At 40.5% G+C, this 16,838-nt stretch overlaps 1 protein-coding gene across 1 annotated transcript in view; it reads right to left on the minus strand.

Annotated features, from left to right (window-relative positions):
• cers4b (ceramide synthase 4b) overlaps window positions 1–16,838 on the minus strand; it is a 37,727-nt gene that overhangs the window by 3,699 nt on the left and 17,190 nt on the right. Inside the window, exons 3-9 of the mRNA XM_052133723.1 lie at window positions 15,309–15,426; window positions 12,058–12,176; window positions 11,751–11,808; window positions 10,852–10,902; window positions 6,814–6,906; window positions 5,160–5,288; window positions 4,744–4,850 (exon numbers count right to left, since the gene is read on the minus strand). Coding sequence (XP_051989683.1) covers window positions 4,744–4,850; window positions 5,160–5,288; window positions 6,814–6,906; window positions 10,852–10,902; window positions 11,751–11,808; window positions 12,058–12,176; window positions 15,309–15,426 — 675 coding nt within the window. The remainder of the gene's footprint in view (window positions 1–4,743; window positions 4,851–5,159; window positions 5,289–6,813; window positions 6,907–10,851; window positions 10,903–11,750; window positions 11,809–12,057; window positions 12,177–15,308; window positions 15,427–16,838) is intronic.

A 16,838-nucleotide genomic window follows, 5' to 3' on the forward strand; every position in this document is an offset into this window, starting at 1 on the left:
CGTGTGAAGACCAGCGAGTCTACTGACAAGGTGCCACCCACTATAGCACTTAAGTATCTTTGATTGTATCTATTTTGTTATATTTTCCTTCTAAATACTAACATGTCTACTTTATGAATTACAGTGGCATGCAAAAGTTTGGGCCAAAATGTCTCTTGCTGTGAATGGTTAAGTGAGTACATTTACATTTATGCATTTGGCAGACGCTTTTATCCAAAGCGACTTACAGTGCACTTATTACAGGGACAATCCCCCCGGAGCAACCTGGAGTTAAGTGTCTTGCTCAAGGACACAATGGTGGTGATTGTGGGGATAGAACCAGCAACCTTCTGATTACCAGTTATGTGCTTTAGCTCACTACACCAACACCACTCCGAGTAGAAGATGAATTGATCTCCAAAAGGCAAAAAGTTAAAGATAAAACATTATTTTCAACATTTTAAGCAAGTGTATTATTTTTGTTTTGCACAATTTTAGAGTGAAAAAAAGGAAAGGAGCACCATGCAAAAGTTTGGGCACCCCAAGAGATTTGAGCTCTGAGATAACTTTTACCATAATTCACTTTTTAGGGCTATGGCTTGTTCACAATCATCGTTTGGAAAGGCCAGGTGATGCAAATTTCAAAGCTTTACATATACTCTTGACTTTTCAATCTTTTCCCAACAAATCAGCAGCTATGGGCTCCTCTAAGCTTTTGCCTAGCACTCTGAAAATTGTAATAATTGATGCCAACGAAGCAGGAGAAGGCTATAAGAAGATAGCAAAGCGTTTTCAGGTAGCCGATTCCTCAGTTCGTAATGTACCATCTTTTGCTTGCTTAGCTATTCACAGCAACAGCAATTTTGATCATATGCCCTCAAGCACATCCCTCTATACATGATATAGATGCAAGACAAAAGTCAACACACACAACCTACGGCCACTTTGCACTTCAGCACCTGCTCCGCTCTCGTTCTCAGTGGGACTCTGGAACTGCCAGTCAGCTGTGAAAAAAGCTGACTTCATTCAAGCCTTGACCACACAGTCCACCCTCAGCATCCTGGCACTGACGGAGACATGGATACTTCCAGAGGATACAGCAACACCTGCTGCTCTCTCCAACAACTTCTCCTTCTCTCACACCCCTCGACATACCGGTAGGGGTGGGGGAACAGGTTTGCTCATTCCAAACAACTGGACATTTTCACCACACTCTTCTCTATGTAACAATACTGCTTTTGAATTCCACGCCGTGACTACAATGCAAACCACAAAAATACATGTTGTTGTCATCTATCGCCCTCCAGGTAAGCTGACAAACTTTCTCAAGGTGTTGAATGTCCTGCTGTCCTCCTTCCCGGAGGATGGTAGACCACTTGTGGTTCTTGGAGATTTCAACATACACCAATACAAGCCCCAGGCCACTAAACTTCATGCTCTAATGGCCTCGTTTGACTTGGAAAGATTAAGCACTACAGCAACTCACAGATCAGGCAACCAGTTGGACCTCATTTTTACACGTAACTGTACCAACTCAAATATTCTTGTTACTCCTTCACATGTCTCTGATCACTACTTTGTTCAATTCAACATGATTATCCCATCTACATTAAAACAGACCCTGCCTTTGGTTTCCTTTCGCCTTTACTCACACTTTTCCACTGCTGTCTCTACCTATCTTCCCACACAAAATGTATTTACCACCCTGGATGTAAACCCTGCCACAGACACACTAAACTCTACTTGAGCAACCTGCCTAGACAGCATCTGTCCTCTCTCCTCTAGGCCAGCACGTATTTCACAACCCAGCCCCTGGCTCTCTGACGTCCTTCGTGAACATCGGACTGACCTCAGGGCAGCTGAGAGGAGATGGCGGAAATCTAAAGATCCAGCAGGTCTGGGTAAGTATATCAGTCTCAGGTTACAGCCATCAGCAATACATTCTCAGCACAACACCCTGTCAAACACCCACCTCCTGTATGTAACTCTTCTGTCATTTACATTTACATTTATGCATTTGGCAGACGCTTTAATCCACAGCGACTTACAGTGCACTTATTACAGGGACAATCCCCCCGGAGCAACCTGGAGTTAAGTGCCTTACTCAAGGACACAATGGTGGTGGCTGTGGGGTTCGAACCAGTGTCCTTCTGATTACCAGATTACCAGTTATGTGATAAGACTACTACACCACCACCACTCCTTCTGTCTCTATGTTCTCTCCTCTGACTGACACTGCAGGTCTCTAAACTCCTCCTCTCCAACCATCCCACCACCTGTTCCCTTGATCCCATTCCTTCCCGCCTTCTCCAGGCCATCTCTCCGTCCATCCTACCTGCCCTCACACACATAATTAACACATCTCTACCAGGGCTGGATTGGGAAGAGAAATTGGCCCGGGATTTTACATGGCAACTGGCCCAACTGTTGCTAAATGTGGGGCGGTGTACAATGAGCCGCTGCATATCGCGGCGGCTCATTGTTGCTTTTTCACGGCACATTCGGCACGTTTCGCGGCCGAACCTCCGGCCCGCTCGGTTCTCCCGATGGACATTACGCCCCTGATCGGTCCAAAAGTGCGTCGGCCCACCAGGAAAATGCCCGGTATGCCAGATTACCAGTCTAGCAGGCTCGAGTAACCCCCCTGCTGAAAAAACCCACACTTAACCCCACACAAGTAGAACACTACAGACCAGTCTCTCTCATACCATTCATGGCGAAAATACTTGAAAGGGCAGTTTTCAATCAAATCTCTGCCGATATCTCACAGAACAAGCTGCTGGGTGACAATCAGTCAGGCTTCAAATATGGACACTCCACCGAGACTGCCTTGCTGTCTGTCACTGAGTCGCTGAGACAGGCGAAAATTGGATCAAGATCATCCGTCCTGATTCTGCTGGATCTTTCTTCAGCCTTTGACACAGTCAAACATCAGTTCCTACTCCCCACCCTCTCTTCTCTGGGCATCACAGGGACTGTGCTTGACAGGAATTAAACCAATCTCTCAGGAAGGTCCTTCGAGGTAGCCTGGAGAGGTGAGGTGTCCAAGTCACATCAGTTACTTACTGGGGTACCTCAGGGCTCAGTGCTTGGGCCACTTCTCTTCTCTATATACACAACATCACTGGGACCCATCATTCAGGCACACGGTTTCTCATACCACTGCTACGTCTATGACACCGCTCTACTTGTACGGTACTTTGTACCGTCTGCTTAAACGTTAATTCACTGTGTGGAGCCCGTGTTTTGTGAAAGAAGAGTCTGACCTTGAAGGAGAGAACCTGAGTTCTGGGCCCTCATTTCCTTGAACCTCTACAGTATTCCTCCTTTTGTAATTGCTTTGTATAAAAGCATCGGCCACATGAATAAATGTAAATGTAATTCGGACTTTTCAGGCTCTATTTTCACGAGTGCACAAAATGCCACTTTATGCTCTATGGTCATGCGCTACATCTTCTAAGCACAATGTTTGTGCCAGTGCAAAGGGCAATGGGCATGGGTGGGAGTGTTTGCGCTACTGTGGGTACATGCGCGCAAACTGTTGGTGTATTGTATGTAAATGAAGCTCCATATTTCAATGCTTCTAATTCATTTTCACAACTAACTCCTTATGAATGTGCTGTCTTTGTTTAAATCGTTGGTGCTTGAGGGAATGGACTGGATAATACGATGCAGAAGCTGAAATAACCGGAGAAGAACCTCAGCATTAAATGGCACTTTCTGCCTTTTTGCGCAATGCACGGACGGTGTCGACCAAACCCACTTGAGCCTAAACTATAGCGCATGCACGAATATACCAAAACTTAATGGCTATACTCACTGACCTATTGCATTACCCGCTCATGACTAGCGCTGTGCTTAACACTAGCGCTCTTGAAATAGGGCCATTCAACTAAACATTTGGACTTTTTATCTCAAAATTATGACTTTTAATCTAATAATCATTATCACATAATTATATTTTATTGTCTCGTAATTATGAATTTTAATCTCATAAATATGACTTTAATCTTATAATTTTGATTTTTAATCTCATAATCATGATTTTTAATCTAATATTTACAAATTGTAATCTTATAATTATGACTTTTTATCAAAAATTTACTTTCTATCTCATAGTCATGATTTTTAATATCAAAATTTTGACATTTAATCTCATAATTATGATTTTTAATTTCATAATAATATTTTTGTCTAAATTACAAATTGTAATCTTATAATTATGACTTTTATCTAAAAATTATGATTTTAATCATATAATTATGACTTTACATCTAAACATTTTGACTTTTAATCTCAGAATTTGACTTTTTATATCATAATTATTATTTTTAATCCAAAAATGTAGACTTAATCTCTATATGACGTTTATCACATAATCATGATTTTAATCTTATAATTATGACTTTAAATCTAAACATTTTAACTTTTTATATCATAATTATGATTTTATAATTATGATTTTAATCTCATAATCATGATTTTTAATCTCAAAATTTAGATTTGTAATCTCATAATCATGATTATTAATCTCATAATTATATATTTTAATCTCATAATTATTATTTTTAATCTCATAATTATGATTATTAATCTCATAAGCATGTTTATTAATCTCATAATTTAGATTTTTAATCTCATAATTATGATTTTTATCTTATAATTGGAATTTCTATCTCATAATTATGCTTATTAATCTCATAATGATGATTTTTAATCAAAAAAATTCATGGTTAGAAAGAGCAATTACGATCAACTTCTTACTTGCTCGGAAACACAACCAGGCGTGTGAACAGAAACACAACAGCAAAAAGCACAAACAATGGATCACACGTCTTTTTCCATTCGGCGTAGTTGAACATCTTGCCAGACTGTAGAAAGAGCAGAGAGAGAGATTTGTGTTCAACATCCAGCTTCACCATTATAAACTTTAAGACATGCCAATGTTGCAATGAAACCAATGTCGAAATGTTCTGGTGTAATGTCGAAACTGGTGTTTATGTTTAGTGGCTTGTTCAAAATCAGCCACCCTAAGTGTGAGTAATAGTAACAGCAACAAAGGCCCGACAGGGAAATAAACCTGTAAAACAGGAAATTAAATGGAACAATTGGAAAGGAATGACTGGGGGATTTTGTGGCGTTCACAGTGTTACACCATGAAAGCATGACTCATCTTGTACCTCGAGGAGGATATCCGAGGAGTCGTGGAGGAGCATCACCAGCGTGCCCACCCGAATGTAGTTGGAACAGTATGAGAAACTGAGCAAGAATATGGTGGCAAAGTGATGGATGATCTGTTCTTTGAAATCCTGAAACAGAACATGATCCAGATTAGCGGTCATTCACAACCTTTGATTGACAACATACAAGGAAATGTTTTGAGCAGCGCTATCATGAAATAAAACCTGATATTTCAAAAGGACAAATTCATTTGAACAATAGATGACAAGCTGCATTTTAACGCCTACAGTAATGGCCAAACCCACAGTTGAGATCTCTTCAATGTCTTAATTCTTTGTCCTAGACAGCAATGAGGTAAAATGGAGCGCAAAAAGAGACTTCCGATTAAGACTCCTGCTTTTTCTGATTTGCCAAAATATGCCAAAAGTAATTTGCATGACGCGATTATATACAAAGTAAATGCAAAGATGCGAATGACGCGAATGGCGCGACTCAAAAATGCTAAATTGCTTAATTTGCATATTCGCGCATCAATGCAAAGATGCAAATGAAGGGAATGGCGTGACTCGAACATGCGAAATTGCTTAATTTGCGTATTAGCGCATCAATGCAAAGATGCTAATGAAGGGAATGGCGTGACTCGAACATGCGAAATTGCTTAATTTGCGTATTAGCGCATCAATGCAATGATGCTAATGAAGGGAATGGCGTGACTCGAACATGCGAAATTGAATAATTTGCGTATTAGCGCATCAATGCAAAGATGCAAATTAAGCGAATGGCGAGACTCGAACATGCAAAATTACTTAGTTCACAATGCAAAGATGCTAATGAAGTCGAATGTGTGACTCGAACATGCAGATCAATTGCTTAATTCCCATATTCGCGCATCAATGCAAAGATGCGAATGAATCCAGCGGTCAAACTCGCGCTAGCAATGCAAGGTGACTTTTTTGCGTGTTGTATGTGAACACACCATTACAATTGTCACATTTATGTTTATAGTTTTTATTGATTTATTTGGAGAAACAGCATTGATGCTTAAATGCTAAAGTAAAGAGATTTGGGGTGGCTGTGGCTCAGGTAGTAGAGCGGGTCGGCTGCCAATCACAGGGTTGGCGGTTCGATTCCCGGCCCACATGACTCCATATGACGAAGTGTCCTTGGGCAAGACACTGAACCCCAAGTTGCTCCCAATGGCGGGCTAGCACCTTGCATGGCAGCTCTGCCTTCATTGGTGTGTGAGTGTATGAGTGTGAATGGGTGATTGGGACACAGTGTAATGCACTTTGGTAACCTCTAAGGTTAAAAAAAGCGCTATACAAGTGCAGACCATTTACTTGTTTAAAGGAGGACACTTGGTATCCTGCAGCCTTCAAAGGACGCGTCCTACCAAGCATGCAGCCTTCGAAACAAGTCGCAGCCATAGTTTCCGGAGCTATGAAAGCAACTTTCCTCTGGACGTGTACGTTGACATTTGGACTAATTACAACATCTACACCTCGGTGAACAGCAGTTAAAAATTATCCCTGAATCTTGCCTGAGGCATTTCACTTTTTTGCAAGATTATTGCTGAGACACTTGGAAAGTTAAATAGGCAAATACCTCTTCTGCAGGACAACACTGTGTGAGATGTTTTGCAGGAAGTCTTACTTTTCTCTTGGTGTCCACAGACACACAGAGCAGAAGTGACCAGTAGAAGCCCAGCTCAAGCATGTAGTACCAGTAATGAACGTCCTGCACAGGCTACAGGCAACACAAACACAGGACATTAAAGAAAACAATGCTCATAGGGTTAAAAATTAAGAGTGACAACATTAAATATCTCTTTGGCTAAACTTCGTGGACAGTCAATGTATGTCAATGTAACTAGCTAGTGTACTAGTGAAATGAATGTTAGCACACTAAATACATGTTGGTTGGAAGCACTACAGAGTGTAGTTTAGCAACTATGCTACAATTAGCGCAGCTTTTATTCAACGAAGCGTGCAATCAATCTTCATCTAGCACAAAAACACATAAAATAACTAGGGATGTCGATTTAACGCATTAAACGCTTGCAGTACCACCTGGTTTCTCCAGGGGGCAGTAAGCGAAACTTCAGCTGTATAGGCAACGTGCAGCTTATACAGAGAACAAACCAAACAAAAGCACAGCTTGAGATAGCGCAAATCCGAATTAAGGGATCTCAAGACGTGTTTTTCTAATAATTAAACTATAGGGGGGTCTGGGTATCTCAGCGAGTGACGCTGACTATCACCCCTGGAGTCGCGAAGTTTAAATCCAGGTCATGCTGAGTGACTCCAGCCAGGTCTCCTAAGCAACCAAATTGGCCCGGTTGCTAGGGAGGGTTGAGTCACATGGGGTAACCTCCTCATGGTCATGATTAGCGGTTCTCGCTCTCAATAGGGCGTGTGGTGAGTTGTGTGTGGATCGTGGAGAGTAGCATGAGCCTCCACATACTGTGAGTCTCCGCGTGTCACGCACAACAAGTCACGTGATAAGATGCGCGGATTGACGGTGTCAGACGCGGAGTCAACTGAGACTTGTCCTTGAGGTGAGGACCTACTAAGTAGTGGGAATTGGGCATTCCAAATTGGGGAAAAAAGATTTAAACTATGTTTAAATTGACACCGCAACCTTAACATAGTGTGTTTATGATGGACGCTCCAAAAGCATCCGTCTGACGCAGGTGTACATTCACGCGTCCTTAAACAAGCCCTTATAATAAATCTGATTGCAAAATGGATTGCTGTGACTATTTATGTTCAATAATATGCAAATAAACAATACATTGGTTTCTAAAGCCACTGTTAGTATTGTCTTATCAATGCTTAACTCAACAATAATGTAATGCATTTTAATTATCTGAATATAATGATTTTATGATTAATATATATATATTTACATTTACATTTATGCATTTGGCAGATGCTTTTATCCAAAGCGACTTACAGTGCACTTATTACAGGGACAATCCCCCCGGAGCAACCTGGAGTTAAGTGTCTTGCTCAAGGACACAATGGTGGTGACTGTGGGGATTGAACCAGTGACCTTCTGATTACCAGATTACCAGTTATGTGCTTTAGACTCTACACCACCACCACTCCATGGTACACAGTATATTATAAAAAGAATTTTTGCATTTTAATTATCTGAATATGATTTCTTTATAATATACTATAAGTGTGTATATATATATATATATATATATAACATTTGTAATTACTTAAATAAAACTATTAAATGGACCCTTATTGTAAAATGTTTCCATATTTTTTAACGATTTACTCGTGTGCCACAATAATGTAATAATGCATTTTACTTATCTGTATTATAATTTTTTATATATTTTTTATTTATATATATACAGTGAGGAAAATAAGTATTTGAACACCCTGCTATTTTGCAAGTTCTCCCACTTGGAAATCATGGAGGGGTCTGAAATTGTCATCGTAGGTGCATGTCCACTGTGAGAGACATAATCTAAAAAAAAAATCCAGAAATCACAATGTATGATTTTTTAACTATTTATTTGTATGATACAGCTGCAAATAAGTATTTGAACACCTGAGAAAATCAATGTTAATATTTGGTACAGTAGCCTTTGTTTGCAATTACAGAGGTCAAACGTTTCCTGAAGTTTTTCGCCAGGTTTGCACACACTGCAGGAGGGATTTTGGCCCACTCCTCCACACAGATCTTCTCTAGATCAGTCAGGTTTCGGGGCTGTCGCTGAGAAACACGGAGTTTGAGCTCCCTCCAAAGATTCTCTATTGGGTTTAGGTCTGCAGACTGGCTAGGCCACGCCAGAACCTTGATATGCTTCTTACAGAGCCACTCCTTGGTTATCCTGGCTGTGTGCTTCGGGTCATTGTCATGTTGGAAGACCCAGCCTCGACCCATCTTCAATGCTCTAACTGAGGGAAGGAGGTTGTTCCCCAAAATCTCGCAATACATGGCCCCGGTCATCCTCTCCTTAATACAGTGCAGTCGCCCTGTCCCATGTGCAGAAAAACACCCCTAAAGCATGATGCTACCACCCCCATGCTTCACACTAGGGATGGTGTTCTTGGGATGGTACTCATCATTCTTCTTCCTCCAAACACGGTTAGTGGAATTATGACCAAAAAGTTCTATTTTGGTCTCATCTGACCACATGACTTTCTCCCATGACTCCTCTGGATCATCCAAATGGTCATTGGCAAACTTAAGACGGGCCTTGACATGTGCTGGTTTAAGCAGGGGAACCTTCCGTGCCATGCATGATTTCAAACCATGACGTCTTAGTGTATTACCAACAGTAACCTTGGAAACGGTGGTCCCAGCTCTTTTCAGGTCATTGACCAGCTCCTCCCGTGTAGTTCTGGGCTGATTTCTCACCTTTCTTAGGATCATTGAGACCCCACGAGGTGAGATCTTGCACGGAGCCCCAGTCCGAGGGAGATTGACAGTCATGTTTAGCTTCTTCCATTTTCTAATGATTGCTCCAACAGTGAACCTTTTTTCACCAAGCTGCTTGGCGATTTCCTGTAGCCCTTTCCAGCCTTGTGGAGGTGTACAATTTTGTCTCTAGTGTCTTTGGACAGCTCTTTGGTCTTGGCCATGTTAGTAGTTGGATTCTTACTGATTGTATGGGGTGGACAGGTGTCTTTATGCAGCTAACGACCTCAAACAGGTGCATCTAATTTAGGATAATAAATGGAGTGGAGGTGGACATTTTAAAGGCAGACTAACAGGTCTTTGAGGGTCAGAATTCTAGCTGATAGGCAGGTGTTCAAATACTTATTTGCAGCTGTATCATACAAATAAATAGTTAAAAAATCGTACATTGTGATTTCTGGATTTTTTTTTTTAGATTATGTCTCTCACAGTGGACATGCACCTACGATGACAATTTCAGACCCCTCCATGATTTCCAAGTGGGAGAACTTGCAAAATAGCAGGGTGTTCAAATACTTATTTTCCTCACTGTATATATAATATTTATAATAATTTAAATATAAAAATGTATAATGATTTAATAATTATATATTTAATTATTTATATTTGAAGGGCTTTCTCAGCAAATATTTATATATGCGATTAATTGCGATTAATTTGATGAATTAATCGGCATACCATGTAATTCATTCGATTACAAATTTAATTTGATTGACAGCCCTAATTTAATTTGACATATTTAACTATTCATTTAAAGTATTATTGTTTATAAATTACGACTGTCCCGCTGTTGTGGCGTCATTCCACCACAACATACATTTTTGTCCCTAATAAAGTTTTGTCAAATGTTCCAAATAAAGTTTTTTCATAAGTTAGTGTACATGTTAACCAAGTGAACAAAAGTGTCAGTGAAGAGCATACTTGAGATCAAGCCTTAATTTAGCCAAATTAATCCAAAAGTGTGAAGATATGTTGTAATTGTGTGTATTCAGGACACATAACATGTTAGCTATGAAATTATTCTTAGCAAAACAAGGGAGTCGTCACTTTATAATAAAAAATGTTAAAAATGTCATTTTCATCAGCGTCATTTAACAGCACAGAATTCTGATCAACACAACACACGATTTGAGATGTGCTGGAAATGACAAATGTTACTTGTTTACCCTCTGAGGCATCGTGCGCTACACAAACACCCTTTAAAGTTGAATGTTTAAATCACGGGTTCATTCAGACAGGTGAGCTCACCTGTTGAGGATATCCCTTCCAGCACTCTCTCTGCTCCCAGAACCACGGCGTCTATGAGGAAGAAGGAAAAACAGTGTTCAGTGCTAAACACACGGCATTAATTACACTGAAACAGTGAGATCCAAATGACAAGAAAACTTCTTCCTTAACTCTGTGGCAACAAAAGTGACAGTCGTACAGTGAACGCCACACGGTGTTGTGTTTCCAAAAATAATTAGCGTTTTTGACAAGTCAGCTGATCCGTTCTTGTTCATTTAACACACGTCAGTTTATAAGAAGTCTTTAAAGGAATATCAAATTAAAGTATGTCATCTTTTACTCACACCCGTGTCGTTCCAAACCCGTATTTCTTTCCTCCGTGGAACAAAAAAAGGAGACATTTTGAAGAATGTATTCTGCCATCTGTCATTAACGAGGCATTTCCGACCACAGAACTGACGCTCGCTGGATGTTTTTTGGTTTTCGCAGTATTTTCTTTACAATATTAGCGTCTGTTGCCCTTTAAAATCCCAGGAGATCAGCAGAAACAGAAATACTCAAACCAGCCTGTCTGGCACCAACAATAATGCCACGCGCCAAATCACTGAGAGCACATTTTTCACCATTCTGATGGTTGATGTGAACTATAGCTCCTATAGCTTCCAAATTGGGGAGAAAACAGGATACAAAAAAAAGAAAAGGTCATGCTGGTTTTGAACAACACAAGGGTGAGTACATGATGACAGAATTGTCTTTTTTTCGTGTGCTATCCCTTTAACACATGCCAGTTGGAAGAAGCCTCCAGAGAAACAGTATCTCTTTGTTAAGACCCTAACTAGGGGACTGTAATTAGGGCACTACACGAATGACACACAACCCAAAGAGCTCATATGGGAATAAAGCTTCAAATATCAACTCACGTTAATTAAAGAAGCAAGTCCCGTGGTAAAAGCAACCAGGTAGAACACAAATCTCCAGCTTGGAAAAACAACAAAATAGGGATATATGGAAAAAAAATATGGTTACTATGGTTACTATGAATGAAAATAATCATGCACTGTATGTTTGTAAACATAAAGGGTTTCCATTGGTGACATTGATGTTACATTGTGTTTTGGTTTCTGGGTTCTTTAAAGCGCCAGTGCATTGATGCTTTTCTAATCAACTAGAGCTTAAAAGTTCTTTGTGGAACTTAAAAAGATTCTCCGATGACAATCGAGAACTTACCTGGCCTCACAGAACTTCTTACTGTTGCTCGGCCGATCCTGGTTCCTACGATTACGGAACCAGGTCTCCACCTGTCTATGAGTCAAGCTGCTTTGTTTCACGAGGCTGGCGATCTCATTCTAGATGAAATGACATCGAACAAGGTTCATTAAAGGTATATTCCCAGAAAAACATACAGTGGGTCAATGCACCTTCAATGGAAGTCTATGGGGCAAGTGTACACAACACAAGTAAATGTTTAAATACACTATTTTGAAAGTACCTCAATAATGTAAACATTACACGTGTTGGCACGAGACCAGAAAGCGGCGTGCATTAACTATCCATGATGCACTGTTTACATAGTGCAAACTGCACCCACAGGAATTACGTCAATATTGTACAACCGATCTGCCTAGAAATGTAGTCCCACCTTAAACGGACAAGTTAGGCAACTTTACACCTCCTGTAAAGCACCTGTAAAAGCACCCTCAGATCCATTGCTTTAAAGTACTTTAGCAAAAAGTGTAATGTTTCTGCTTTTAAACCCTGTGGTACACTTGCCCTATAAACTTCTATTATAAGTGCATTACTATATACACCATTTTTGTTTGTTTGTTTGTTTGTTTGTACAAACCGAAGAACAAGTACATTAATTATCACATGGGGTAACCTCCTCGTGGTCGCTATAATGTGGTTCGCTCTCGGTGGGGTGCGCCGTGAGTTGTGCGTAGATGCCGCGGAGAATAGCGGGAAGCCTCCACACGCACTAGGTCTCCAGGGTAACACGCTCAAGAAGCCACGTTATAAGATGCGCGGATTGACGGTCTCAGACGCGGAGGCAACTGAGATTCGTCCTCCGCCACCCGGATCGAGGCGAGTCACCACGCCACCACGAGGACTTGGGAATTCCAAACTGGGGAATGTCTTCCAGTCGTCCACTCGCCATGACATGATACACAGGGTGAAATACTCACTTAATTCATTGACTTATGCAGCAGAACTACTCCGTGTTACAGCTCCCCGTAACTGGGAGAATGGGATGAGAAAAGCTGACTCTGGATCAGTGGCTCCGTGCAACGATTGTGTATGCAGAGAGAATGTCTTAAGTTTCTAAAAAGATTCTAGATTTTTGTTTTATAAGAAACAAAGTCATTTGATTCATGAAACAAACAGTTTTTATGAGATTTTGGTAGCGTTAAAAACTATTCCATTCAAGTTGTATCAAAATGCGCATTTGACGTTGTGGCATCTGCGCCCACCGTGGATCAACTCAAAACAATCGTGCACTGAGATGACTTAAGTGAATATTCCTTAAACATGTTATGGTGCGTTCACATACAACGCGAATCAAGCGTTTCGCGCGTGCAATTACATACAAAGTCAATGCAAAGACGCGAATAGACGCGTGTGAATGAAGCGAAAACGCGAAAACGCTACATCCGCATGACGCGTTGACGCGAAAGCCTATCAGCATTGAGATTGTCCTGACGTACTGACGTAATAGCAGAAGAAATCAGGATATAATGGAAATGAGAAAATGGTCGTAGCGGTGTGTGTGGGCACCCGGAATTTACGACACAACGTCAACGTATCTGGGACTTCCACGACAGATACAGAGCAGCAATCGTTGTGATATCGGCCGTGGTTGATGGCGGAAAGATAAGTGGTCGTAGAAGCCCCGCCTCCTGTCCTTTTCCGGAAGAGATGGGGGAATTCTCGCCGGTTCACGTTACGTAAGTTTAAACACAAATTGAATCCTGTGGTCAAACTCGCAAACTCGCAATGCGAGGCAAATGTTTTTGCATTGTATGTGAATGCACCATTAGGCGTTCTGAAGAACATCTTAAGTTGACTCTGGCATTGTCGACGCACACGGCACACGATGACAGATATGATGCAGGTTCAAGTGTTGAACTTTGCTGCTTTAAGTAAGACAGTGCTTATTCTTCATTATTCATGTTGGCTGCCATGTTGATGTTAAAACAAATCATGCATATTCGTGTTATCGATTCTTTATTATAAATATGACGTGAAGACCTACTTTCTAAACATCTGTTTGTTTACTATGACGTTTTGACATGAGTGTTGTACAGTAGCTAGCGTGACCTGTAATGTCTCTAGTATGCAATGCATAGCATTGAGAAAAAAGTTACGTAAATGTAACGTAGCGCTTTACTTTACATAAAAATGTACTTTTTACCGAATTAAGTAAATTTTTTAAGGAGTAATGCAATATTGTAACAAGTTACTTTTAAAAGTAACGTAACCCAACACTTGTTACTAGTTACAAATGAATGCACACAGCATTCACGCGGGGTCTCGGGAGGTTTGAGAATCTGAGGGCTTGTTCTGGATAATCGTTAAACCCTTCAAGTGTCTGTAAACGAAACGTCCCCTCTCTTCTCGTATGTGGTTAGACATACACACCCTTATTTGCAAGGGATTCAATATTTTCCGGTAAGGTTAAGGTAAATAATCTGTCAGATCCATATGTTTGCATATGTGTATGCGGATTCATACCTGTGTTTTGTCTGAGTTTCAGGTGTGTATGTGTGTGTGGATTTACTTATAAGTGAGATAAATCTGACAAAACCTCCCTTTGGAGATGTCTTTGAAGGCAAAAATAGTATAAAGTTACAGTGTGTGCATGTGTGTGTGTCTGTGTGGGTGTGCATGTGTGTGTGTGCATGTGTATGTGTGCATGTGTGTGTGGGTGTGCATGTGTTTGTGTGTGTGTGCATGTGTGTGTATGTGCATGTGTGTGTGTGTGTGTGTGTGCATGTGTTTGTGTATGGGTGTGTGTGTGTGTGTGTGGGTGTGCATGTGTGTGTGTGTGTATGTGTGTGCACACGCGTGTGGGTGTGTACGCGTGTCTGTGCGTGTACATGTGTGTGTGTATGTGTGTGCGCACGCTTGTGGGTGTGCGTGCGTATGGGTGTGTGCATGTTTGTCTGTGTGCATGTGGGTGTGTGTGTGTGTGTGTGTTTGTGTGTGTGTCTGTGTGCGTGTGCATGCGTGTGTGTGTGTGTGTGAGTGTGTGTATGTATGTGTGCGCCTGTGTGTGTGTGTGTGTGTGCGCGAGTGTGTGTGTGCGGGTGTGTGTATGTGCGTGTGTGCGTGTGTGTGTGTGTGTGTGTGTGTGTGTGTGTGTGTGTGTGTGTGTGAGTGTGTGTATGTGTGTGCGTGTGTGTGTGTGTGTGTGTGTGTGTGTGTGTGTGTGTGTGTGTGCGTGTGAGTGTGTGTGTGTGTGTGTGTGTGCGAGTACTAACCTGTGCCGGTTGTCTGCTGTTTTTAGTGTAAAAGGCCTCCAGATTTGGGGCAGGAGTGACTTTCAAACAAACTCGATCTTTCACCCCAAAAGCTTTGCTCAGAGGAAGCGCGACACTTCTGCATGGAGAAACAGGAAATAAAGTTTTCAGGACAAGAAGAATTTACTCAATGTCTTTTTTATTTTTGTTGTTGTCAGTCTGCTACTTATTAGTACTGTGCAGAAAACTTAATAAAATCAATTGTAGCTCTTTTTATGAATTGTATTTATGTTTTTTTATTTCAATCAAAAATATTTTTTTATATATATATATATTTTTTTATTTTAATTTAAAAAATAATTTAAAAGATAATTAAACAATCAAAAATAAAAATAATTATTTAACTTAGCAGCCTGATGGCACCTGTTTACTTGCACTGAATGGACATACAGAGCTGAAAAGTGCTTAAAAAGATCTGAAGAAGAAAAGTCATCCACATCTGGGATGGCTTAAAGGTGAGTCAATCATGAGAGAATTTTCATTTTTGTGTGAACTACCCCTTAAAGTAGCTTAAAAGGGGTCATGACTTGCCTTTTTATGTTCCTTGAGGTTCCTAACCCTAATTATAAAGAAAACAATTTGTAAAAAAAAACTAAAACAGTCATATATTTGTTAAACGTGACCATCATTCTGACCCTCGTTCAGAAAAACTCAGTTTTGGTGCTGCTGCTCCTTTAAGACCTGACATTACACGCCCTCTGTTCTGATTGGCTCTCTTCTCTTGACTGACCGGCTCTCTCTATTTGCCATCTCACTGCTCACCGCTAGTGGGCGGGACTACGGACGTGAAGTAGCCTTTGATGTGTTGTTGTGGAGACTTTCAGATGCAAATGTCCACCATAGTGTGAACGAGTCGTTTTTGCAGCTTAAATGCTCTTTTTTTACATATTATTTTAATACTCTATAATTTTACATTTAAAGGCCTACAATGGAAAATTAATAGACTTCAGTTTAGATTAATCTTACGGAAATGAACCATGATTTTACTATATTATAGATCAGTGACATTAACCATAGTTTAATCATGGTATTACTATAGTAAAACCACAGTTATCTTTCCTAAGTGTATCATTTACTGACAAAAATGACAGAAAATTATCAATACAGTATCTCATTTAAATAAACGTACACACAAACCCATCGCATTGCGTGTATTATTATGTATCTTGAGTGTTTCAGCAGTTCTCGCATTAAGATGAGCGGAAGAACAAATAGTTCTGTTTGCTAATATATACTTATTTTTTCACTTTTAAGCTTATGATTAGCATTCATTTTCATCGCAATTAAATAGTAATTTTATTAGTTAAAACAACAACTTTAGAATCTATAATTTTATGTGAGGATCGATATTCTCGATGCAACATCAGTATCGGAAGTATCGATATTTTAGGATTGATGCACTATGGATGGTGGCATGGGGGGGCGTGGTCAGGGATGGATTACTGACCAGGCCAATGGGGCCAGTGCCCAGGGGCCCTTGACTACCGGGGG

This window comes from Xyrauchen texanus, chromosome 9 (genome assembly GCF_025860055.1).
Source record: "Xyrauchen texanus isolate HMW12.3.18 chromosome 9, RBS_HiC_50CHRs, whole genome shotgun sequence".
NCBI lineage: Eukaryota > Metazoa > Chordata > Actinopteri > Cypriniformes > Catostomidae > Xyrauchen > Xyrauchen texanus.